The 25,538-nt window shown below is 35.3% G+C and overlaps 1 protein-coding gene across 1 annotated transcript in view; it reads right to left on the reverse strand.

Annotated features, from left to right (window-relative positions):
- Positions 1-1,237: 1,237 nt before the first annotated feature.
- The window catches only part of Lrrtm4 (leucine rich repeat transmembrane neuronal 4), a 748,759-nt gene continuing 724,458 nt past the window's right edge, over positions 1,238-25,538 (reverse strand). The window contains exon 3 of the mRNA XM_042699744.1: positions 1,238-1,459. Coding sequence (XP_042555678.1) covers positions 1,238-1,459 — 222 coding nt within the window. The remainder of the gene's footprint in view (positions 1,460-25,538) is intronic.

A 25,538-nucleotide genomic window follows, 5' to 3' on the forward strand; every position in this document is an offset into this window, starting at 1 on the left:
CCATTGATATTTATCTTTTCATCATGCTATATTATTTCATTAGAGGAAGACCACATATCTACAAAACTAACGATGTAACATGTTGGTATATAACTCAGGCCTCATATTTCTTCTCAACCTTTTAGGGCCTCCCTACCTAACCATGAAACCACAAAAAGCATTTGACAGATACTAAGTGATTCTTACTGAATTACCTCAATAAAGGCTTACGAAATCCACAAATCGAAATCACTCAACAGGAGATGGACTGTGGTGTACCAACCACAAAATAGTATATTTATTTTTTTTTAACATTTTTGCTTTTATTGATAAAAACTACACAAAAGCTAATCAATATGTAACTTAAAAGCAATGTTATACATAATCTCGTGTTTAGAAATTGGTCATCGTGGCAGGTTCATCCATGGTCCACAAACCCTCAGTCCACGATAAACTTGCTTTCCTTCACACTCCCAGATCTTCACAGGTCTCTTAGGTACATTACACAGTGTCCACTGACAATGAAAATAGAAACGGAACTCCTACTGTCTTGTATTGAAGAGATATTTTTCTCATGTTGTTGAATTTTCATTCCAACAGTTTCATCAAACTTGTGGTCAACTTTATTTGTGGTCTTTGTTAGTTCAAATTTTCTTTTGGAACAACATGAGCTTTATGCCCATGATTAGAATTGGAAAGAGATAAACTTGATGGGTGGGGAGGGGAAACTAAAATAAAATAAAACAAACAAGAATGAAGAGTTTTTTAAAGGAAAATTAAAACGAAAGCAATTGAGATGAACTCTCTGAGTGTTACACACACCTAACAAGGAAAACTGTAATGTCGCCCCAACTTCCCACCCACCCCTTGTACAAGCCCTCCCGTGCTTCTCCAGCCCAGGAACCATGCAGTGTAGAAAAAATCAAATATACAAACAAACCTATAGATAGCTATGGTGAAATCTATTTTTACAAGAACTTAACACTCTTTGACTATTTACATCCGGGAACATCTTTGTTTGTTTCATATTTTTTAAAGCAAAGAAGGTTCAACAATTCTTCCCGGTTTTGCAGTGGCTTTGCATCTGCTACCATCGTAAGCAGTTTTGGTTTTCCCTTTTTCTCTATGCATACATGTTTTCACAGGAACGATGATCTTGCTTGGGGGCACGGTTTGGGGCAAACCATTCTCCTTGGAAAATGAAATCACTCCCTCCGCGTGGCAAGTTCCCCAAATGAGATGTTGGTTGGTTTCACCATTAATTTGTTATTCTTTCCAGGTAAATGGTCGGTGCTGCCGACCTGGCAATCGTGGCTATGAAGCTGTGGTCTCTCCCAAGCTCTAGGCTGGGGCTCTCTTCTTGCTCTGGAGACATGGTCTCATAGCCCTTGTTGACGTGTAGCGGCTGGTGGGCTTGGCAGTACCCCATCACTGGCTGTTCGTAGCTGTAGTAGGGCAGCGGCTTCACGTGGTGTGGTATCTGGGTATGAGAAACACAAAGAGTGATGGGTTGATTACAGAAACGCTGCAGATAGCCAAAGACTCGCCTCAGATAATACTTCTATTCTCCATGCTATTTCAGGTTATCAGCCAGTGATTCCATTACTAATTTAAAAACAAACAAAAAACAAATTCAATTTAACCAAAAATGATTGATACTGCTTGACTCAAATCTTGGTTCAGAGGAAATTATGCATACTTTACATACAAAATCAAATACAAAAAATCATGTTCTACATCTATATATCTGTATCATTAACATATCACCACATGAAGTTTGAAATAACATAAATAACAAACAGGGAATTTTAAAGCATAGTAGGTACATCTCTACATTTGAATAAAGGTATTATGAACTAAGGAGTCTCTGATAGCAGTGCACATTCTTAGTCCTTTATTTAGACAAGGTCTCTCTGAATAGGCTAGGCTGTTCTTATACTCAAGAACTACCTGCCTCACCCTCTTATGTGCTGGAATTACATGAATGTACCTCAAAACACAGGAACTTAGTTCTTTATTTATAAAGAAAAAAAATATAATAGGTATATTGCTTGTTTGTTGACTGGACTAGGTCTGACTTTTACTATAGCTTACTGCAGAAACTAAATCGATTTAGTTTACAGTTCAGTAGAGATCTTGACCATAAAAGATTTTCTGGCCTAATTATTCTGTAGAAATTTTACCAATCTTAAATCTGTCTTTGCGAATTAATCTTCAGCAGTCATTCTTCCAATTATTACATAAGTTCCTCAAGTGCTCTTTAAACAACCTCTAGTATTTTCTTACTGGTATTCTCACTAATATAATTAATATAGTCTTGAAAAAATATTATTTGCATGAGAATTATATTTTTAACATCTTATTAGAATAAAATTCACCTCTGCACATTTTTAAAGATGTAGACAAGTAGTACTTTGTATGAAAGATCACAACTCATTAGTAGGTTGTGAAATTAATCTAGTAGACTAGGTAAGCATTTAAAAATTAATTGAGGAGGAATAGAAAGTATCAGAGTAAGCAGTAAAGACATGTTTTTCTGAGAATTTTGTTTTGAATCTTCATACATGCATATCAGTGTTTGTGTGTTGCAACGTTCTTAATGAAATAATACGTGATCAAAAACAAACTCAGACTATAGATCAATTTTAAATGATTGATAATAGCTTGTATAAAGTTCCTATCCTGCCTTTATCTTTCCTTCTCTTTAAACTCTTTCAATTGATTGGTTTTCCTAATGAATTAGAAAATAAAATGTACATATATGTATATATAGTAAGGTATATTCTGTAATATATGGATACATGTGTTTATATAATTATACATAATAAAGATTAATTTATGTACATATATTTTATTATATTCATATTATCTCCCTATATACATATAAACACATTTGCATTTTGATGTGACATAATGACTTCTATGGAGGGTCAGCACTATTTTAAGTAAGTCTTTCAAGAAGTAGTGAAATGAATTATGTAATAGTAACAGTAATGAATTAGTTGCCAATAGTAATAGCCTGTGATTAAATGAGTTGATATGTAAAAGTCATGATATATACAATTCTAGCCTCAAAAAAACATATTCAGTCAAAGTTGTGTTTAATAGTTTTGATTAGACATTTGTCATGAGTTTGGGTGCTGAAAGTGTGATAAACAAACAGACTGTAGGATAACTGGCTTTAATTCTTAGATATCAAATATTAAGTTAGCTCTAATATACCTTACTACAAATCTGCAGTTCTGTGTGTTTTATTATTCCTTATTCATTTAAACCTCTATATATCAGCACAGTGTCTGGGCATGAAATGTTTGTCAGCAAGTTCTATTTTGGCAAATCTCTAGAGTATGTCAGTGTGTCAGGAAGGGAGAGATCTGTGTGATCAAGGTCATGGGTCACCACAACTCTGACAATGCTGAGAAATCAAGCAAATACTTTCATATAGGCATTGCAATAGGAAGAAATGGTTTAGAGAAGACCAACCCCTGGGCAGCACAATTCATTTTACTTTCTGGTTAATAGGTAAAGGAAAAGAGCTTAACTTGTTGATTAAGGTATTCCCAATAACAGCCACAAGCACTGGGATGCATTCTACCCTTTCATTTAAAGGAATGATTCATGGCCTCCAAAGTAGCCAAATTTCTGAAGGTGACAAAGCACAGGTTATGATTCTAAGTTGTTATATTGCACACTTACTGGACTTTCTCCTGTTATTGCAATGAGCTAATACTTGAACCCCCAAAATCTATGAGAAATGAAAGTAAAGGTCAATCAGAGCCTTACACTCTTCTGCATAACCAAGTTAATCTAAAGATGAAAACCAGCAACCTATATGTCCATATTATTAGATTTTTTAGTATTTACATAGACATTAGATTTAAACTATAATGAAAGAGAACAATTTCATAGCTAAGAAAGCATGACATTTGTTTTCAAATTAAGTAGACTGTCAAAGTCAAGGCACTTGAATTCACTACGGAGCTTTAGGTTTCTAGTTATATCATTTGTGAACTCAGAAAACTTGTTTTTCTCTCACAGGTGAAATATTTATTATTATTTCTTTACTGATATAAACAAAAGTTCATATCATTTCCCCTCTTGTATTGCAGACTACTTTGGAACTCCTTGTAGGATAGAAATAATTGTAAAGTGCCCTCCTAATAAACTGACCAGTAACAACATCTCAACAGCAAAGTGAATTGGCAAGATTTGAAAGAATATCTGCATCATTTGCTCATTTATTCTTCCATTCTATTCTGTAGGGCTCAATGTAATCAACTGAAGTTGTAGTTTCTGAGCAGCTAAAAGACAGAGGTCTGGTATTTTAGAGTAATAATGTACAGTACATTAACCACCTGGGTCCCTGTGTGCATCATTGTTTCCTTTCCAGTAGTCAAAACAAAGTATCCCTTAATGTAGCTTTGGTATTTTTGTAAATGTGTTCTCCAAGCTTTTTTAAGGGTCCCAGTGTTCCATCCATTCTCTGATGGGCTCCACTCTGTAGCTCCGCAGAATAACATTATTTAAAGATGTCCTTGTTAGCATGCATGACTACTCATTGGCTGCTCTGGAAACCATGTTTTATTTACAGACAGTGGATATACAGAAAATAAAAGAATCCCATTAGGGGAATAGATATAGATAGATAGATAGATAGATAGATAGATAGATAGATAGATAGATAGATAGATAGATAGATAGATAGATAGATAGATAGCTATTGAGATATATAATGGAAATTCTGCCATTTGCTTCTTTTTTTGCTTCTTTGAATATAAATCACACTTAAACCTTTATAAAAGATATTTTATAATGAAATCTGATGTTGATTAAGTGCAAACATTCCTATGGCTAATTTAAGATCACTTCAATCTCTTAAGCGTTAGGCGAATCCTCTGAAAACAAGGTAAGTAGGGTTAACTGTTTTACTTTTAGAAATTTCAATATTCCAGAACCTCCACCCCTTTTATTATTATGTAGTTACTCTTAAGTCATTTTACACAGGGTTTTCAATTGAACAGTCAGTTTGTGAGCATTTTGATCATGTTACTCATTTCATCATTTTTCCTTAATGGTTAGGAAACAAGAAATACATCAAGAAGACATATTGCTACTCTGTCTTAACACTGACAGCATCTTTTTAGGGAGTGTATCCTGTCTTTTTTTGGCCTCAGCTGAGACTCAAGGAAATGCAAGGAGCAGACTCATCTAGAGCTTGTAATCCAGGCTTTCAATCTGCTTTATGCACTAAGAAGCTGAGAAAATGTAGTGTATGCTCCAGTTTTCTGAAGTCTTCATTTATAATATTCCCTGAGTATGTTTTACTTCCAATATAGTCGAGGGAGCAGAAGAAAGGAAAGAAATTAAGTAACATGATCCCCTTAATTATAGGACCTAAGAGTGTTAGCAATTCAGTCAGAGGAATAGAATATTTTCAAACCTTTTCAGGCAGAGTGAAATTACAGATAGATATAGCCTCAAAATTCTAATGTTGACTCTGATTCCACTGGTTTTTTATATCTATATAAATTATACTGAAAATGAGGAATGAATGTATCTCAATAGTTAATGGGAGAGAAATTTGAAGTGAAGTTTTGATATATTTGATCAAAGGCCTTTGAATTTCTCCTTTGTTATGAGCATGAAATTCTAAAAGTTACCCTTTTCTGCCAAAATATTTGCTTTAGTTGTAACTAGTATACTGTCTATCATTTTTAAATTACTATGGACTATCATTAATCTTATTTATTAACTTTTCATGAACATTGTTCACATTTCAATATGAGTTCCTTCAACAGAAGTCTTAAAAAGTTGATTTTCAATGTCCTCAATGACATTTCATCTTTAATATCCAGAATTAAAGGCTACTCGAGGACTATTAAGAGCTTTTGAAAAAGTACTATCATACAAATTATGATAAAGAATTCAATACAATTGAATTCCTCAATGAAGATGGACACTGGGTTCATTGGAAGTGGAATTGCTTTTAAAATGAAGGACAATTGCTAAGTGAATATATTATTATTTTTTTACAAGAGCACCAAACATACTTTATTAGCACAAAGAAGCAGCCATAACAAGGCACAGCAAGCAGAAACATACATCAGCAGTCAAAGGATTAGTAGTGTTTGCTTCTTAGTATTGAACTGACTTCAGTTCTGTCCTAGACACTTTGTACTACAGTAGCCAAATTCATTCCTGTCTTTTTGTTAATGTGTTCTGTGAGTGCTTCTTAGTTTCCATACCAGCTGCTACAGAAGGTTATTTTATATTCCTATGGCTATTGCCAAGGTTACAAAAAAGAAAAGCTATATTTGTGAATATATTATTTAAAATTCATTCTACTCAGTTTATTAGTGTATGACAAGAACGGATAGGTAATAAGTATAGTAAACAAGTTTGATTTTGGTATTTCTTTTCAGGAATTTTGATTAAAGCTGATAGAATCTCAGTGCATTTAAGTTAGTAGGATAACACAGAAAGAGAATTGGCCCATACAATACACGAATGGATTTATCAGCTAATCTGAGGGATGAATAAAATTATCACTGTGTCTCAGCAACAATTGAAACCTGGATCACAGATTTTACTAGAGTTTCTCTCAATCGAATTTTCTTGATAATCTCACCATGTCAGGCCCTCAAATAGCTTCCTACACTTGACTCAACACTTGACTATCACAGCTCCTAAGTTTGACCTATTCCGACCATCATGAGTAATGAGCTCAAATCAAATTGTCAAATGGTTCTATTTGATCACATTCTATAATGATGCATTTAGGTTTACTTCTGAATTTGAAATCATCAATAAATGATTCAATTATTGATGTCTGCTAAATGGTAAAACTTTCAAAGTAATCTCTATGGATATACATATATATATATATATATATATATATATATATATATATATATATATATATATATAGTTTGTTAGAAAGATTAAGACCTGCTCTTCTGTTTCCAAACAGATTGTGAAGACTTGATCTTTGATAGTTCATTCTCTGATTACCATCCAGCTAGGCAAGTGAGTATTTTGTGTCAAGGGTATTTTTTTTTTTTTACTTTGAAAGGTTTCTTCATGACCAAATCCAAACTTCCAAGAAACTTCTTCAAGGAAGAAGAATGAATTAAAAAGGATACTAACATATAATTCATGTACACTGTGGGAAAAGCTGGAGAAAGAGCCTTTACAGAAGTAAGAGTTCTTTATACTAGCGATTTGCTAAGAAGTGGAGAGGAAGGAGGAGGAGGAGAATGTGGCAGAACAGTGGAGTCACAGGAAGTAAAGTAACTGAAGACTCCTTTTCAGAATTCCCTGAATGGAATAATAAGGAAGGACAATACTTGAACTAGAATGAAGAAGAAGAAGGTATTGTCTCAGAAAACTTTGTGAAACTTGCTTGTCATTGGCTTCTACCCATACTTTATTCCAATTGGTTAATTAATGGTAAGAAACTCCTCTTCCAGTAAAGGCCCACACTATCTGTGACAACTTAATCCTGGATGCATACAATGACTTCACTCCCCAAAAGTAGTTAAAAGAGAAAAGAATCTCCAGAAAAACAGGAAAGATACTAAACTCAAGAGCAGATGATAAATCGAAGGTGATTGGCAAATTGACTAGGAATACATGCAAAGAGCAACAATATAAAATGTGTTCTCATTGAAAGCATTGCTTAGATTAATAATAGATATTTAGCCACTGAATGAAAAATATAATTGCATCCTTTCGCCCATTTTGTTGGATATTAAATTTATAATTAATATGAAAAATGATTTTCTTCAATTATTTATTAGATTTATTGATATGTTTACAGATCTTCCAAGAAACACAAAAGATAGCAGTCCATGTTAATAACTATTCCAACTCTGTTTTGTTCACAGGCTTATCTGTGTGAAATAATGCTGCTATGTAGAAGATACAATGCTAAGAACAATAAATGCTGATTTTTATGTTGGCTGGACTGTTTGGATCCTTTGTACATTAAGTTCTGAGAAAAGTTGCTGTATAGAATTTGTTTATCTTGCTGTGCTTTTATTCAAGGTTGGAAATGTGTATTATTTGTTCACTGGTGGTTTTCCAAATTTTAACTTTCAAGTCCATCATGGGGTATCAGTACAGAACTTCCCCTTGCATCTTTATTATTCTCTTACCAGGATGGACTGTCTATGAGGTATGGAGAGAGTTGATTAAATTAATGAATGAAGTACTAGCTGTTCTTTGAAGTCAGCTTTGACTCCATTAACTGGGAAGCTTATTACATTAGCAGCACTCTCAGCTTTCACTGAGGTTTTGGGCTAATGAGCTGAATTAATTAACTGTTATTAATTTCTCAAGGCTTCCTTTCTATGACTCTGGTCCCTGAATTAGGGAGCATAAGTAATCCCTTATAGTGTATTGTAAGCAACCATCCCATCTAAGTATGTCTACATAGATTTGTCTCTAAGGTAATTAAATAAAATATAGAAATGATAAAATGTGATATTCTGCATTATTTTCTAATCAATGGGAAAATGTGAAAATTTCAGTAATAGTCAGAGAGGACAAATCTTTCCTAAAGTATTAGAAGACCAATCATGATGTGCTCTGGAAAGACACTGGTCATTATGCATGCCCAAATTTCTTCTTGGAAAAATTAAAACTGTACAAAAAGGAAACAAATTGAAGCAGAAATTGTCAGTACATGCAACAGATTCTGTGTTTCTGTGTGAGTTTTTTTTTTTATTCTAATACATTCTAGTAATTTGGAAAAGGGAAGAAAAACAGGAAATGGCCACACTATGAAGACATTCTTCATTCAAATCTCTTTCAATTTCTCCAATGCATAGTGTAGACTCTTCTAGTTTTCATTTGTTTGATAGGCTACTTTATTATGTGTTAAAACCACGTATACTGTCCTAAACTTATGGGGAGAATGTCTCTTGGATACTGAGCATGTAACTTTCTATTTTTCTTTTGAAAGTATGTCACTTTTGGACACTCCCAATGCGCATTATCTTCTACCAATATTTTTACAATATTTTTCCTTCTTTATTGTAAAGATACTGTACAGAGGGGTTACAGTTATATGAGTAAAGTAATGAGTGCATTTCCTATCGAACATTGTCACCCCTCCTTTGCTTTTCTCCTACTATCTCTTCCTTCCCCGCTTCCCGAACTTCTCCCTCCTCCCCTCAAAGTTGTAAGTTTAAAACATAGTGTCTTGTGTGTCTCATTGTTACAATGTTTTATAAAGTCAGAAAATACACATTTAAGACTATAGGGATATTTCCATTAAGGTAAGTTACTGATTACTATTCTGCCTTTATAAAGCAGAATAGTATATACCAGGTTAGAATTCATAACCTATACGGAAAAGAAGGAAAACCCCAGAAGTACTTACAATACCTGATAGAATGAATTGACTATTTTGATTCTAGTATAAGTGGAACTCCTTGGGAGTATGGTCATTTCTAATGAAAACAAAAAAAGCTTTGTGATGTATGTTTAATTATGAAAATAGAAGATGCACATTTAGAAAATGTAATCAAGACTTTTATTCTGATTAAATATATTTTATACTAACAGAATGATACATAAATAAGACTGGTTTCACATTTGAAATGAAAAGTGTAAAGGTCTAGGATAATTTCTGGATCACTGCCACAGAGTATATCCTATTAAGGTGTAATTATATGAACGTGAATTTGCTATCATAGTTTATTTATTTATGTGCACATTCATTCATTCATATGGCAGACATTTATCACAGTGGTTGACAAACCTTTTCCATAAACAGCTAATATTAAAAGCATACAGCTCATAGGGAGTCTATTGCTACTACTAAACTCTGAACTAAAGAATGAGTTCTGTTTTATGGTGTGAAAGTGGGGTTAGGCAAAATGTGGATGAATGAACATGGCTGTGTTTCAATAAACCTTTATTTATAGACTCCAAACTTAGAATTTTAACTAAGGTTCATGTGTTAAAATAATATTAATCTTTGAAGTATTATTTTCAGCCATTAAAAAAGTGAAATTAGTTCTTTGGGCTTTTTTCTGCACTTAAATATTGTGCTAGCTTTTGAGTATGTAACAGAGGATAAGGATTACTTATTAATTAACCACTGAATTAAGGACAAGATGATCTGGATGCAAGTTCCTTGTGTTTTCTATTGGATAATCCTACTCAGAAAAGCAGAGAAAGAAAGTCTTCCTACCTAGTGGGCATTGCAGATTTCTAATTGTAGGTCCAGGTCTCTCAGAAAATAAAGTTCTCAGTGGTGTCCAGCCAAAGAGTTGGACTCCCACAACCTTGGAAGTTAGATTGACCCTCCTGGTGGGAATGTTGAAGTTCTCTTTCAGGCCATTTAGATCAAACCTGATCCTGCAGGATGAAAGTCCACTGACTGCTTAGTGAAGATCTTACAGGACACTCTTGAACCATGGAAGCAGCCCTGAGTATACCATGGCTTCTAACACAGGCCCAAGGGAACTTGTCTCATTGTGTAAAGCAATTAGGTCCAAAGGTCACTCAATCATAAACTGACATCTGACCCCCACTCTCTGCTTTATCTGTGGAGAGTTAAAAATAAGCATCCTTTCTCTTCTCAGTCTCACTAAGCCTTTTCCTATACTTGGGCTTTTGTGTTCACCATTCTCTCTCAATGATGTCCTTCTGTTTTCTTGTCTTTCTTTCCTTTTTTTCCTTTTAGAATTAGCTTATTTTAAGACTTTGTGAAAGGTCCTGTTAGAGATAACCTTTCTAAACAACTAGCCTAAAATGTCATACCACCATAATTTACATATGTAAGTCATTCCTCTTTTCAGTGCCCTGTTTATTTTCTATGCAACATTTATCAAAATATTAAATGTCTTTGATGATGTTTATCTTGCTGCTTTAATGTCTGTTTTGCCCAATCTAAGTTCCATATTGTCAAAGTACTGTTTTGACTGGTTGGTTAATGTCTGCCTAGAATACTCAAATTAAATATGCAATAAAAGAATGTATAAATTTGTGAGACATATTTGTTAGAGAATTGTCTTTCTTTTAGAAGGGATTTGCCTCAAAAACTGTGAGCTTCTCCCTTTCCTTTTCCCTTCTTTACTGTTGTTTAGCTTTACATTTTAACAGGTCTCAGATTCCATTCAGCTTTTAGCCTACAAATATTCACATGAATGATATTACAATGAGAGCTAAAGATGGTAGAATGAACAAAGCTTTCCATGACCTTAAAGAAACTATGTAGTTATAATACCCAATGAACATAGATGAACATGGAGCTAGGTAATTTAAAGGGATGAGTGAATTTGGGAGAGATGGGGTAGGAGAATAATGGAAGGGATTATACTGATCAAGATACATGGTACTTATAAATTGAGATATTGAAGTCTCTTTGTACAACTATTTTTAAAAACTACAAATAAGTAATAAACAGAACCTATAACCTGATATAGAAGATGAATGTGAGCAGAATTGTACACTGTAAAATTATAGATGGTAAAATGTCATCCCAGAGGTGTATGAAAAGTGACAAGATGAAGGGAGAAGATTATCAGGTTATTGCTGATCTAGAAAGTGGATGCTTCTGAATCCACAGAGAAGGCTGGTACCATAGGGAGCTTGTATATACAGGCAGGACCTCTGCTCTGGTATGTAAACCAATATATTGTTTCTTCTCCAAAAGCAATTCACTCCAACACTTAACCTTTTATGAAACATACTATATATCCTGGCCTTTGCTGATATCATCCTCACCTCACAACCCCAACTGCCTCAGTCTCTTGCCAAGAAGTCATAACTAAATTATAATGAGCAGTTTAGACTAACCATTGCCCAAGATAAGAAGATTGGGACATCGTTATGCTTATGTTCCTGGCTCCCATTGCCAAAAAAAAAAAAAAAAAAATGAACAAACAAATAAAAAACAATCACCTCTAATTCAGACACCAAGAAGAAAGGAAAGCTTCCTTTCTTTTGTTTACCATTTGAGTTTATCTAGACATTCAAACTTCTCAAGGTAGTTCTTTAGTCATGACTACAGCTCTGATGAAGCTGTACTGATTTTTTAAAAACTAATCTATTTCTGATCCCTTTCTTATACCTAACTAGATCAGGATTAATTTCAGATATGGCCTGACCCTATTATTTAAAAATAATTAAAATAAAATAAGACATCTCAATTGATTCAAATGTTTAGCCGGGCCTGACAGTAGTATTTAATGTTAAATTAATTTGCTGTCTCTTAAAGTTATAAGCCCAACAGGGAGCACATAGTATGGTTTACCCAGTTCTCTATTTCTTCATGAGAGTGTTTGGCTTGTAACAAGGTAGACTATGTTCCAATCTGAAGCCACCAAACAGTGTCTACAGGTGTGCTTTTGAATTTCCAAATAAACTTTCTCTTTTATTTTAGGTTCAATTCATTACTACTGATTATGTTTTGTCTCATCAATTTAAGCTTATTCACTTAGCCCCATTCATATTTCGGTCAATGATTATAGCACCATACTTAGAATTATCATCAATTTGATTGCATAGATATTCAACTCCTTTGTCTGAAGTTAGGGCTAATTCGGTTGGGCAAACTTAACAACTATCATTACGCCCATGTTTTCTAAATAGCTACTTGTAGGTGAATTTACCTTACTGTGGTGGTGAAGTGCCCATAAATGTTCATTCAGCTAGAGAACTCTTTTGTCTAAACATTTTCGCAATCTACTCCTTTATTTTTTAAAGTAATTTAATTTACTTGGATGGTAGTAATAGCCAATTCCACTTTGTACTATGGGGAAAAGGGATATTTTTATCTACTTAAAAGCTAATAAAGACTCCCACTGTTGAAAAATGTACAAACCTCTCAATTGTTTCCATCAAGCGATAAATTTAAAAGGAAAGAAAAAAGAATTAAAACCCCAAAGTGTTAGCAAGTAAGCAGTAATGACTAGGAGAAACTTAGGGAAGGATCATTAAATTCATCTTTAGTTTAAATCAAAGTGATGCTCAGACACACAGAGGGTTATAAAACGATGTCCTCCGACACTGCAAATAATAAGAGTCATCACATAATTGATGAAATTAGCTATTTGTGATAGTAAATCATCGGATGATATCATCTGCATGTGAGATGTGAGGCTGCAGAAAGCTTCTTGGAGGCACTTTGATACCATTCTCTATTTGATCCTCAATTCCAGCTGCTATTTTGAAGATCACAGGAGATTGTCACTTCCTTTAACTACTTAATTCCAACACATGCCATGTTTATGTCATTATAGTTCTACACCACTACAGAACACAGACTTCACTGATCCTTTTGGTTCTTGTTTCCCTATAAAGCTAGACTGGTTGATATGTTCCAGAAAACTTGGATAAATTAACCGTGATATGTTTTTTCTTGGCCTATACTCAACTTATAAATACACACACACACACACACACACACACACACACACATATACATATATATAGAGAGACAGACAGACAGAGACAGAGACAGACAGAGAGAGAGAGGGGGAGGGAGAGATACCATCATTCCTCTAGTATTGGTTCTCTGTGCAACACTTCTACTTTTCCTACCAAAATCACTCCCTGATCAATAAATCTCTAGTTCTGTTACTTCCTACCTACCATTCAACTCAAGTTAAATTTGTGATTATGTTACTTTCTCTATTACTTATGATTCAGATATCCTGTGCTTCTGACTGCATGAGCAGGTCACTTTTTATCTATTATCATGCCTAGTCAGCGTATTTCTTCTTTGTCCTTGACTTGCTGATATTAACTCCAGTTAGTGCGTCTAGCCTAGAGCATAATTTCCCACTGTTCTTAGCATATTGATTTAAGAGTTCTTATTTCTTAATTATATTTTAACACAATATACTTTAGTTTTTCCTCAGGAAGGTTCATTGACTCTGGCCAATAATGTTCAATAGAACAATAAAATTTTATACTGCCACTGAATTTCTGTCTACTAATTAGTTAGAAAAATAATAATGATCATAAAATTATATGTATATAGATAGATAGATATAGAAAGAGTTGCTGCAAAAAGGACTATATTTAGAACTTAGAACATCAGGGAACTCCTCAATACCTGGAATTGACTGTAGTATGCTTAAAACTGAATTTAGTTTTGGAACTATAAGCATATATGTGTGTGTGTTGATTTTTACTATATATACAATAAAATATTTTTAAAACTATAGTTAATTCATTAAGTTAAGCAGAAAACTTGTATTAAATTAAACAAATAGTGAATATAGACAATACCATTTTTCTCCTCTTGATCATGTAAGGTGATTGATACTAGAGAGAGAATTTTGGGGGAAAGAAGGCAAAGACTAGGAAAATGGAAGAGAATAGAAAGAGATAATGAAATACAATTCCCCAGTGGCCCGAAGTCTGTGGAGTAGAAGATATTTAAAGTTAATGAAAACTTTCATGACACATTTTAGGATATTTTGAGCATCACAAAGGACACATGCTAGCCATCAATCCCCCTTTCTTCTCCTTTTTATTTTTCCTAAGTAAGACCAGAGCTTCTAGACTCTTGATCCAGTTCATTATATATTTTTAAATTATGAATAAGTTTTTTATTGTGAAAATACTGTACACAGGGTTACAATTACATGAGCAAGTAATGAATACATTTCCTATCAAGCATTGTTACCTCCTTCTTTGTTTCCCCTTACCATTCCTGTCCTCCCATATTCCCCTCCCCACCTAAACCCCTGCCTCCCTCCTGCCCGCCAAAGTTGTAAAGTTCATTTCTCAACATAATGCCTTGTTCATCTCATTGTTGCAATGGGTCCACCTGTATCCCTATTTAAACGATTTGTTTGTTCTCTTCCCCTCCACAAATTATACCAACATCAAATACAGTGAAAACAGGGGTTATACTGTGGGAGAGGGACATACAAAGCAACAACAAAAATCATCTTATAAATATGTTAGAGACAATAGCAAAAAAGAAAAAAAACATTTGAGTCCTTATCTTGGGGTTCATTTCACCTAATGTCAACTTATCTGACTATTTCTGCTTGTCTCAGACATATACTAGTTATTGCAAATAAGGGAAACCATGGGACCTACGGCCATCCACCCTGAACGCGCCTGAACTTGTCTGATCTCAGTTCATTATATTATTATGGTAGGACTCTCATTTTAAAATTTTGTGTCCTTCTCCAATTAAAGCTATAATTCCAGTTATGGCTATATTAGATTACAGGGCCTCTAAAGATGTATTTCAGTTCATATGAGCTAATAATGTTGGTTTGCTGATTGGATGGCATGATTGTCTTTACAAGAAGCAGCAACAACAGGCTTATCTTCTGTATCTCTTTCCTTGTGTTAGGTGTTAGCAGCAATATGTCGTATGAGCTCCCAGAGAAATGATGTCCCTTAAATGAAACATACATGGAAAACATTTTAGTGTATGAAAAGCTGGTATATAAAATGACAAGAAACTAAAACTTCTGTTGCTTATGCACCCAGGTTTACAGGTGTGTTATGATAGTTGAAGCTGACAAGTATATGATGTGACTGATGGTTTTATAAATTAGTAAAATTGAGGCTGTGGCTTTGGAACTAGGTGATAGAGGCTAAGAGACTTTTGAAATTATAGAGTAGGAGCAATAGGATTGAGACATCTGTCTCTGTGTCTATCTGTCTGTCTGTCTCTCATACATAAAGAAGGATGTTATATGAGTAGTTGTCAACAAGATTGGTTCCTATAAGGCAAAGGAGGGCATCTCCAAAGAAACTATACCTTACTAGATAATTTGATCTTGGACTCCTGGCTTTAAGAAAGGTGAGGAGGCTCATGCCTGAAATCCTAGCTACTCAGGAGGCTGAGATCTGTGGATCACCAGGCAGGAAAGTCTGTGAGACTCTTGAATCCAATAAACCACTAGAAAACTGGAAGTGGCACTGTGACTCAAGCGGTAGAGTGCTCCCCTTGAACTGAAGAGCTGAGGGACAGCACCTAAACCCAGAGTTCAAGCCCCACGACGAACCCCCCCCCCCAAAAAAAAAAGGTGAGGAATAAATTTTTGTAATTTAAGGCTTATAAACTGTAGTCTCATATTATCCTAACACAAGTAAATACTTGTTCAGTGTCATCACAGAATGGTAATACTAGATACTGTAATAATAATGGGAAAAATGTGTTGATGAATCACTTTGTGAGAAAGTAATGCTTGTCCTTCTGTATATGTTCAGAAATAACTTCTTCAGAGTCCCTGCATTGCAGGAGTATAACACAAGTGTTTAAACAGTTTTTATCTGAGTTATCCATTTAGCCATTGGAAAGATATCTGAGAATCAGGGTAGTTATTGTCTCCAAACACTGCAATCTGTCTCTAACATGAGAGTTTATGTCAGAGTCCACATGATAATGAAGATTCATATAATTCTTGCTTGAGCATCTTTTCATCCTTCATTACACAATGCTATTTTCAATAGTATTTAAATAAGGCTAGAGTGTAGAGGGGGATTTTAAATGAATGGAATGTTTTTCAGCTGTTATTTTCTTTTTGATGATATTTTTGTTTCATTTAGGATAGCACAGATTGAAAGTTGAAGGCATATATATTCATATATTCTCCATGTTCCATGATGTCTGGTTCAAGGCCATTACATTAATCTATTTTCTTAATATCTTATGAGTGTCAGTGCTCTTTTTATCTAACAACACACAAAAGGATTAGAACTACTAAGCTAAAATTGCAGTATCTCTAATTTAATGTTAATTTAATGGGGATTCATTTCATGTATAGATACCTTCACCTTCACCAAGTTACCTTGCTCTCTGGTTTTGACTAAATGAGATAAACTATTTTATCTATCATGTAATACTCATCTAAGATTTGCATTGTATACATTGCCCACTTTTGGAAGCTGCAGCACTTACCTATATCTGGTAACATTCTACCTTAATTTTTCTCCTTCAGATCAAAGAAAGGGAGAGTATGTAAGACCTTTTTTGGTAATATTTGAGTGCTCTGTTAACATCAGCAAATTTTCTCTGAATATTATTCTCATGTCTCTATTTAAAAAAGAAACTTTCCTTGGCTAAAACCTTGCCAGTATAATGTTTCCTTCTGAGATTATGACTTACATGAAATTTAGGCCTATATATGGTAACTGATATTGACATTTCATATTGTGCTCAGGTTATTTAAATCAGAGAAGAGATGGCAAACTCTTCTAGAAAGCATCATAGCTTACATTTATTAAGTGATGCCTCTGAGACGTGATGAGTGGTTGGTGTAAATTAGCTCATTTGATGTTCACATGCCATCTACAATTTAGGTGCTAACATGTTTCTCATTTAAAAGATTGAAAAATGACGAGCCAGGAGTGAAATGATTTGCTTAGGTTTACACACTAACCATGAAAGCTAATGACTGAAAGATCTTGAGCTTTCATACTTAACTACTTCCATAAACATTCACCTGTCTTTAGAAATAAACAACTTTGTTATTACAATTTCCACCTATGTGACTCCAATAAACCCTTGATATGAGAATCACCAACCCTTTTTCAGGATGGAGTCCAAAGAAAGTCTTGATGACATCGAACATCAGATTCCTTTTTTCCTTCTTCTCATGACTGCTCTGTCCAGAGCTTCGTGCCTCTTGTTTTTCTTTCCCGTTGTGTTATTTCTTTCCCACTATTTTGCATTCCTCTTCAATCCATTCTTTCTTCCCTTTCCCTTGCCATCCATCTTTGCAAAACTTAGTCTGCCTAAGGAACTATTGGAATTGCCTCATTCAGTTCTTAGCCACATGTCTCACTGTTACTCAAACTATCAGAAACATTTTACATATTTATATATATTAAAGAAGGCTTTGAATTTAATAAAATGTTTGCATTAAATGACTTAAACATTAACTTTCCCAGTGCCAGTCACTTGATAGGACAATATAAACAATTTCACATGAAATTTATGACAGATATTCAATTGTAGTTAAGAAATATACAAAAGCAGATTTTAATTTATTTGCACATTATATAACAACATGAAATGTTTCAAAAGGGACAAAGTGATGTAATTTATGTTAGTGTTTTGGTTTAAGAACATAAAATGTTGATGTTGAATGTAATCCTTTTTCCTAAGGATTTATGATAGTAATGAGACAGTATAGTTGTTGCTTCACTAGCAGCAGTTTGAAGGATGATCATTTCTGCCTCCCATTTTTCACAATAAATATGCATTTTAATACTTAATATCAAAAGCTGAATGCTGCTGATATAATGATAAGTGGATGCATTCTTAGATGAGTGGAATAATTCTGTTGTAGAATGAATATTGTCTTTTTATTAAGACAAGTCAAAATTTGTAAACCAAACTAATTACTTGGGTTTGATGCTTAATTTAAAGAGATTTACATATTCTTTCTTAAGATATACAAGGTATCTCTGCCCAGGGGAATAATGTTTCTGATTTCTATGCCAGAGAAATATATTCCTTATTTCTACAACTAAGTACAAACAATTTATAACATACTTTCTCTCCAAACTTTTACATGGAAATGTAGAACTGGAAATTTATGCTTGTAAATCCAATGGGTTTCTCTATATTTTTCTCTCAAGGGCATAAATGAATACTCAAATAAGTAAAAAGTATGATTTGTTATTTATAACAATTATTTAAAATATCTCCATTGAAAGATAAGAACAAAGATGCTTTTATTTGCCATTTCAAAGTTGTTAGCAAAACCAGTCTGTCATTCTTTCTGTTTGGAGTTGCTTAAGATTTTAACAATTGGGAGAGTAAATTAATTTTATTGTTCATTCTTGTCAGTATAGAAAGGACTGGGGAGACACTATATTGGAAGTGACATGCAAATGGCAGACAGGATTGTTTTCTCTTGATATGAATGTCTTGGTGCCAGTGTTACAGAAACTTTGAACCAGGGTATAGAGTGAAGCATCTTGTGGCATAACTGAAGAAAATGACACATGGTTTTCTTAGAATTACCAAGTCATTTCAGGATCACTCCTATAAAGAGGCAGGTGAAGGTCACTAGCAATGACACAGGATGGCAAGTATAACATCATTCCATGGAGTCATAAAATGCTATTTGCTACATTAGTAAATTCTATTTATTTAGACCAAATCTGTCCTGAAAGACATATATACAAAAGGTACCCAGTGAATACACAAAGTTCTTTCCTCTTTGCCCTCCCTTAAGATGTAAGGCTAGAAAATATAGATAAGAAAAATGAATGAGGCAATTTGGAAGATATCTAAAGTACACTTTTACTTTTTGACCATTTTTGATGAATTTCTAAAGTTTTAGAGAATAATTGTCAATGCTAATATAACCTAAATAGTGGAATAAAATAGATGAATTTGGGGTTTAAGATTCCCCTAAAACAAAACTTACTTGAAGCAGACAAAAGTAATATATAAACATGGCTGTTAAAGTGTTACACCCAGTATCCTCTACCACTCTGTAGTGTAGCCATCTCTCACGGGAGTTTGATAGAAATTCTAAAATCAAGTCTCACTGCAAACTTACTGAATCTGAATCAGCCTTTTGCCAAGGATTTTAAATGACCTATGTTTATATTAGACCTTGTGGAGCACTGCTTTGCAAGTCAATTGTTTCAGAGAAAACATCTACCGGGGTGACAATTTTATTTACACAAAACTCCATCTCTGTGTTTTCACTAGGCCTAGATCAAGCACTAAACAATAGAGCAACAGTTTTAGAAAACTGAGAAGTGTTTGCTCCATACAATCAACGACATCAGAAATTAACTGATTATGAGTACAAATTATCTTACCCTGTCCCATAACTACTGAATCTAACTTGTATGTCAGAGGCCCATGAGTTTGTTTGAGTGGTCTATACAAGTGATTTCCACACACCGCTGGCTGAAGAGTAGAAGCTGGAGAATAGCCAGCAACCAATGCACTTAAAGCAGAAAAATATGCATTCCCAAAAGACACTCAGAAGAAAATTGGACTTGTTTTTTACATGAACAATGTTATGTTTAAAAGATTGTATTATGGTATATGTGGAATGGACTATAGTTACTATATTTCTCAAACCTTATATGCCCTGTCCTTCAAAACTCATTTTAAACACTCATTCTTCCAGGAAATCTGTTCCCCATGAGAAATAATACTTTGCAGCTCTAAAGGTGAATCTCTATCACTCACATTGATGTTGTCATGATTTGTGTTTTCTAATTATTGTCATCAGGAAATACATGCAAACTAATTTAAGTATAAAATTTTAGAATTGTGACTTGTATCTATGTAAACCCCAAGCAATTTAGGACTATATACCTCACACTTTTGATATATGACATCTTGTATTTGTTAAATTTTTTGTTTTTTTGGAATGAAAAACCCAGTTTGTTTCCCTAGAAGTCATTTTATTTTAATATGAAAAACCAATTTTAAAATACATTGATCCTCTCTGATCAAAAGTAAGCAAAACATAGCACATCTCCTTTTATATATTAAGCATTAAAAAATTCAACCAACAAAGTCATAGAAGGTCTTTTGCCCCCCAGTAGTACAATTGGAACATTTGACATAGAATAAAATATGTCTCCATTTTCATGCATTTGAATTTCTAATTGTTTCGTGGTCCCTTGGAGAGCTTTTCTAGGTCAACTAACTCATCACACTGTGCTGCATATTCCAGGATTCCAAGGTAGCCTCACTCTGTAATACCCAAAAAGTAGAACACTACCCCTGGCTGTTTGTTTAAGCAATAGTTAGAAATGATCCCAAGAAGATTGTGACAGTTTGTCAAATGCAATCTCTTGCAGATGTTAGAACCACAATTAACCATACTAGGGCAGCATCTTATTGTATATTTTTCTCTTTTCCAGATTGTATTGTATTTCCAGATTGTAATTCTATCAAAAAATTTTTTTTCATTGTTTCAAATAGATCTGAGGAAGCCAGCCTGGACAGGAAAGTGCATGAGAGACTCTCATCTCCAATTAACCACCAGAAAACCGGAAGTGGAGATGTGGCTCAAGTGGTAGAGTGCAAGGCTGAAAAAGCTCAGAAACAGCACCCAGGCCCTGAGTTCAAGCCCCAGTACTGGCACATGCACACACACACACACACACACACAGAACTCACAAGGAATGAATGCACTCACCTCCAGGCACAAGCTGGCCCCCGCCTGGGCTAGCCTGCTAAGCTTCAAACCCCAAGGCCTTCCCATGGAAACTCTTGGTCCTGGGCCTGGCTCAGGTGCACCCAGGAGAGTAGCTAGGGTGGTGCTCCAGCTCTCAGCCCAGAACTCCTTGGAGCTTCCTCCCTTGTGTCCCAGCTGTCCACCCCCAGGGGAGCGCCATCCTCCATCTGGCTGGAAACAGCCAGGTAGTCAAGTCAGAGGCTCCTGGGTGCCATCTGTGCTCTGCTATTTCCTTATCTCTGTGTGTTTTTCTGTGAGATTGGGGACAGCACCAGTGCCTGGCTGTGCTGGGCTCAGGACAGACACCTGTCCCGTGCTGGCTCTTGGGGGCATAGAACCTGCCTTGTCCCAGAGCCGGCCTTATTTTCTCAGGATGACATTGTGTGTGTGTGTGTGTGTGGTGTGTGTGTGTGTGTGTGTGTTTATGTGTGTGTGAGAGAGAGAGAGAGAGAGACAGACAGACAGACAGACAGACAGACAGACAGACAGACAGAGACAGAGACAGAGACAGAGACAGAGAGACACTAATGCTTAAACTTGGGGCCTTGAACTTTTGCTTGGCTTTTTCACTCTAGGCCAGTCCATTGGAGATAAGAGTCACAGACTTTTCTGCCCAGGCTGGCCTTGAGCTGCAATCCTTAGATCTCTTAGCCTCCTGAATTGCTAGGACAACAGGCAAGAATTAACAATGCCTGGTTTTCAGGATAAACTACTATTTTCATCCCTCAAATGCCTCCAGTTTAGAAGTTAATTATTGATTGTTGTTCCTCTAAGGGACTTCTGGATTGGGCTTTAGGGGCTGGGTCAGTGGGCAGAGCAGGCTGTTGGCCTTAGCTTAATATAAGTCAGACTCCACTTCTCAGTTTACCAATGTGCAGACAGGAGAAAAACTCACCAAGCGCTGAAGAGCCAGTGACTCACACCTGTCATCCTCACAACTCAGGAGGCTGAGCTCTGATAATTAAGGTTCAAAGCCAGCCTTAATCCTATCAAAATTTTAAAAGATGACAAGTTGTTAAAAAATATGACCCCTTGCAACAATGAGAAGTACAAGTTGTCATGTCAAAAATGAACTTTACAACTTTGGTGTGGGGGGTGGGGGAGGCTGGGAAGGGATGTGAAGGGTAAACAAAGGAGGAGGCTGCAATGCTTGATAAGAAATGTACTCATTATCTTGCCCATGTGACTGTAACCCCTCTGTACAGTATGATCACGATAAAAAAAATAAAAAAATATGATGATATGACCACCAATTTCTAATCCTCTCAAATTTTCTCATGTTCACATTAATGAAATTATTAAAGGAAGAAAAAGATGGGAGGAAGATTATGGGTTTGGAATTCCTCTATCAGTCATTTGGGAACAGTAGAAACTACCATCTTAGAAGATTGCTGTAAGACTTAATGCAGTGTGAAGTAGCCAGAAGGGAGAAAACATGGATAACTAAGAACTACCTAGTCTGAGCAAGATGAGGTGGGACTAAGTCCCATAAAAATGATGGTACTTGTAAGATTGTGGAATGGAATAACAATGGGCCAGCAGAATGGTTTTTTTCCTGGATCCTTCAAACCATTGTCCTCCCATAGCCCATTAAGTAGCTACAAAAGAGATCTGAGGCCTCAGACTGTCACTTGAGCTATGTTGGTTAAATGGCCCCATTAAATAGTGATATGTCTATATGCTTGAATTACTGCCAGTTGTATGAAAAACTGTTAAGTTTAAGTCTGGCCTTCAAAGCACCTTCTGCGGTTCCAAGCATAGAGGTGAACCCAGGTATCACACAGAATTTCTTTCTCTTGACATACACACGGGATAGATGGCTTCTTTTCCCTCACTTGCTCTATGTCTTGTTTTCATCACCAGTCCCTGAATTTCTGTAATGAGAAGGACTCTTATCTCTCTATGTGAATAATGAATGATTTGAGGAAAACTCACCCAATTTGATTTTGAGGAAAGCTATGGCCCAGTATTTCCCTCACCATATCAGTGAGAGAGAGTGAAAAAAAGAAAGAACATTTACTTCAAATCATGGAAGTAAAGTACCAGATAAATGAAAATTTTTACAGGGGATTATGTAAGAATGGAACTATTGATTAAATGCTTGTGGACTTCCCCCAACTTAGTTCTTACATTGACATCTCAATCCTAATATAGTGATGTTAGGATGTGGGTTCATGGAATATAGTCAGGTCACTAGGGGAGAACAATTGTATTAATTGTAGTGCTTCTATAAAAAATTATTCTAGAGAGCTCTCTTGCTCCTTTCCATCATGTGAAGAAACAGCAAAAATTACCATCGATGGCTCAAGAAGAGAACCCTGTCAGAAAGTAGATCTATCTCTGATCTTAATTTAACGGTGCTACACTCACAAGAAATAAATGTCACCATTTAGTTTATGATTGTTTGTGTTATCACAACTGAGTTACAAAAATTAGGAAAGAATAGTGACAAGTGTAGGGCATACTATATGAAAATAATGAAAATGATTTACTGAAAGGGTTAAATATGTGAAAAAAATAACCCTTATAGATTAGCTATAAAACTGATCCAGAGGGAAATTTCAGTGACTCAAGCCTGTAATCTAGCTATTTAGGAGGCAGAGATCAGAGGATCATGGTTTGAAGATGGCCTGGGGAAGGAATGTCCATGGGATTCTTTATCCAACTACCAAAAAAAAAAAAAAAAAGGCAGTAAACTGTCATTCAAGTGGTACAAAAGCACAAAAGGTAAGAGATATTGCCTATGGTCTGAGTTCAAGCCTCAATACTGAAAACAAAAACAATAACAAAAAAATGCTGACATATACAGGGTCTTGTTCCCTCAATTTTAGTTAGTTGGACAGATTTCTTCCCTTTTTAAAGAGCATTTACTAACTGGGAGCTGGTGGCTCACACTTGTAATCCTAGCTACTCAGGAGGCAGAGATCTGAGGATCACAGTTCAAAGCCAGCCCGGGCAGGAAAGACACTGAGACTCCTATCTCCAATAAACCACCAGAAAACCGGAAGTGGCGCTGTAGCTCAAGTGATAGAGCACTCGCCTTGAGCTGAAGAGCTGAGGGACAGCACCCAAGCCCAGAGTTCAAGCCCCACAACCGACCAAAAAATAAAAAATAAATAGCATTTACTTTGATTATTTTAAGATGATGGACTAGTGGTACCTACTAAAAACTAGCATCTCTGGTGGCAAGAGATGTTAAAGAGAACAACTACTATTCAAGGTGGTAGTTGGTGGAAAAACACTTAAGGGTCAGTCATTGAGCCACTGATCCACTGAGGGCTGGCTTGGAAACTTTGTCTCACTACAAGAGAAGGACCTTGATGATGTCATTTTCTTGTCTCATCTTTTTTCTTGTGATTCTCATTATTCTTTAAAAGGGAAACTCTTTAAAACTACATGTTCCTTTCAGGAATGGAAGCTGTATTTGCATATTTATTTCAGATCTTGATTTTTTTTCTTCTCTCCATTGAACTTGAAAAGGGTAAGCAGGAAGCCCAAGGTGTAGCCTGATACTTCCCAAGTCCTTACAGAGACTGTACTTTGAGTAACTGTATTGACTGTATAGATTTTGCTTATGTATAATTTATTGGGGTCTGTAAATATTGGCATACTTCCTAAAACTTTGGGGGGCATGGAGTCAGATTTAATATTTTAACGGTGATGAGTAATTGATGACACATCTTTAAGTTTTATTCAGGTACACACGGGGTATGAAGAATGAAGAAAACACTTGGCTTTGTTTATGGTATGTAGCAGGTTCTATTGGATTTGAGCTCTGTGTCCAAAAAAATAATAAGTTTGTGTCTCATTTCTTCAGGACTGAAATCTTAAGATGAATGTGTGATATAGCTCATGTGGGTGAAATGGAGATTTGGAATTGAACTTCGTGCTCAGGAATGTTCCCCAAGTGATTGTTGTTTGTATGTATGATACTTGTATAATAATAAAGATACTCTCAGTAGAAAAAAAGACCTTGAGTCAGAAATGCAGAGAGCTCCATGGGGTAGGAGACCACCAGTCAGAGTCACAGTGGGGAATAGAAATCGCTTTCCTCTCAGGCATCCATTAGAGAAGGTAACTACCAGAGGTCCAAGAATAGGGATAAGCTACTGCTATTAATTATATGTAAAACTTAAATGGCAGAAAAAATAAACATAGACCTGGATGCTGGAACACAGGTAATTTCTTCAGAGGCACTGATCACTGCAACCCATTTCTACCCCAAGAAAAAGTATTTGAAGCTTTCAATGACTAGAGACAGCTAGTAAAATGTCAAGGGTCTGCCTCACTCATATTTGGGAAACAAGAGTGCATGGGAAATTTTTTAAAACTCTTAAGAATAAAGTGAAAAGGACATACCAGAACCACAGGATATAGTGAAAGTGGTCATAAAAGACAAGGCTA

The sequence above is a fragment of the Dipodomys spectabilis genome, unplaced genomic scaffold, assembly GCF_019054845.1.
Source record: "Dipodomys spectabilis isolate Male_0828 unplaced genomic scaffold, ASM1905484v1 ptg000262l, whole genome shotgun sequence".
NCBI classification, from domain to species: Eukaryota; Metazoa; Chordata; class Mammalia; order Rodentia; family Heteromyidae; genus Dipodomys; species Dipodomys spectabilis.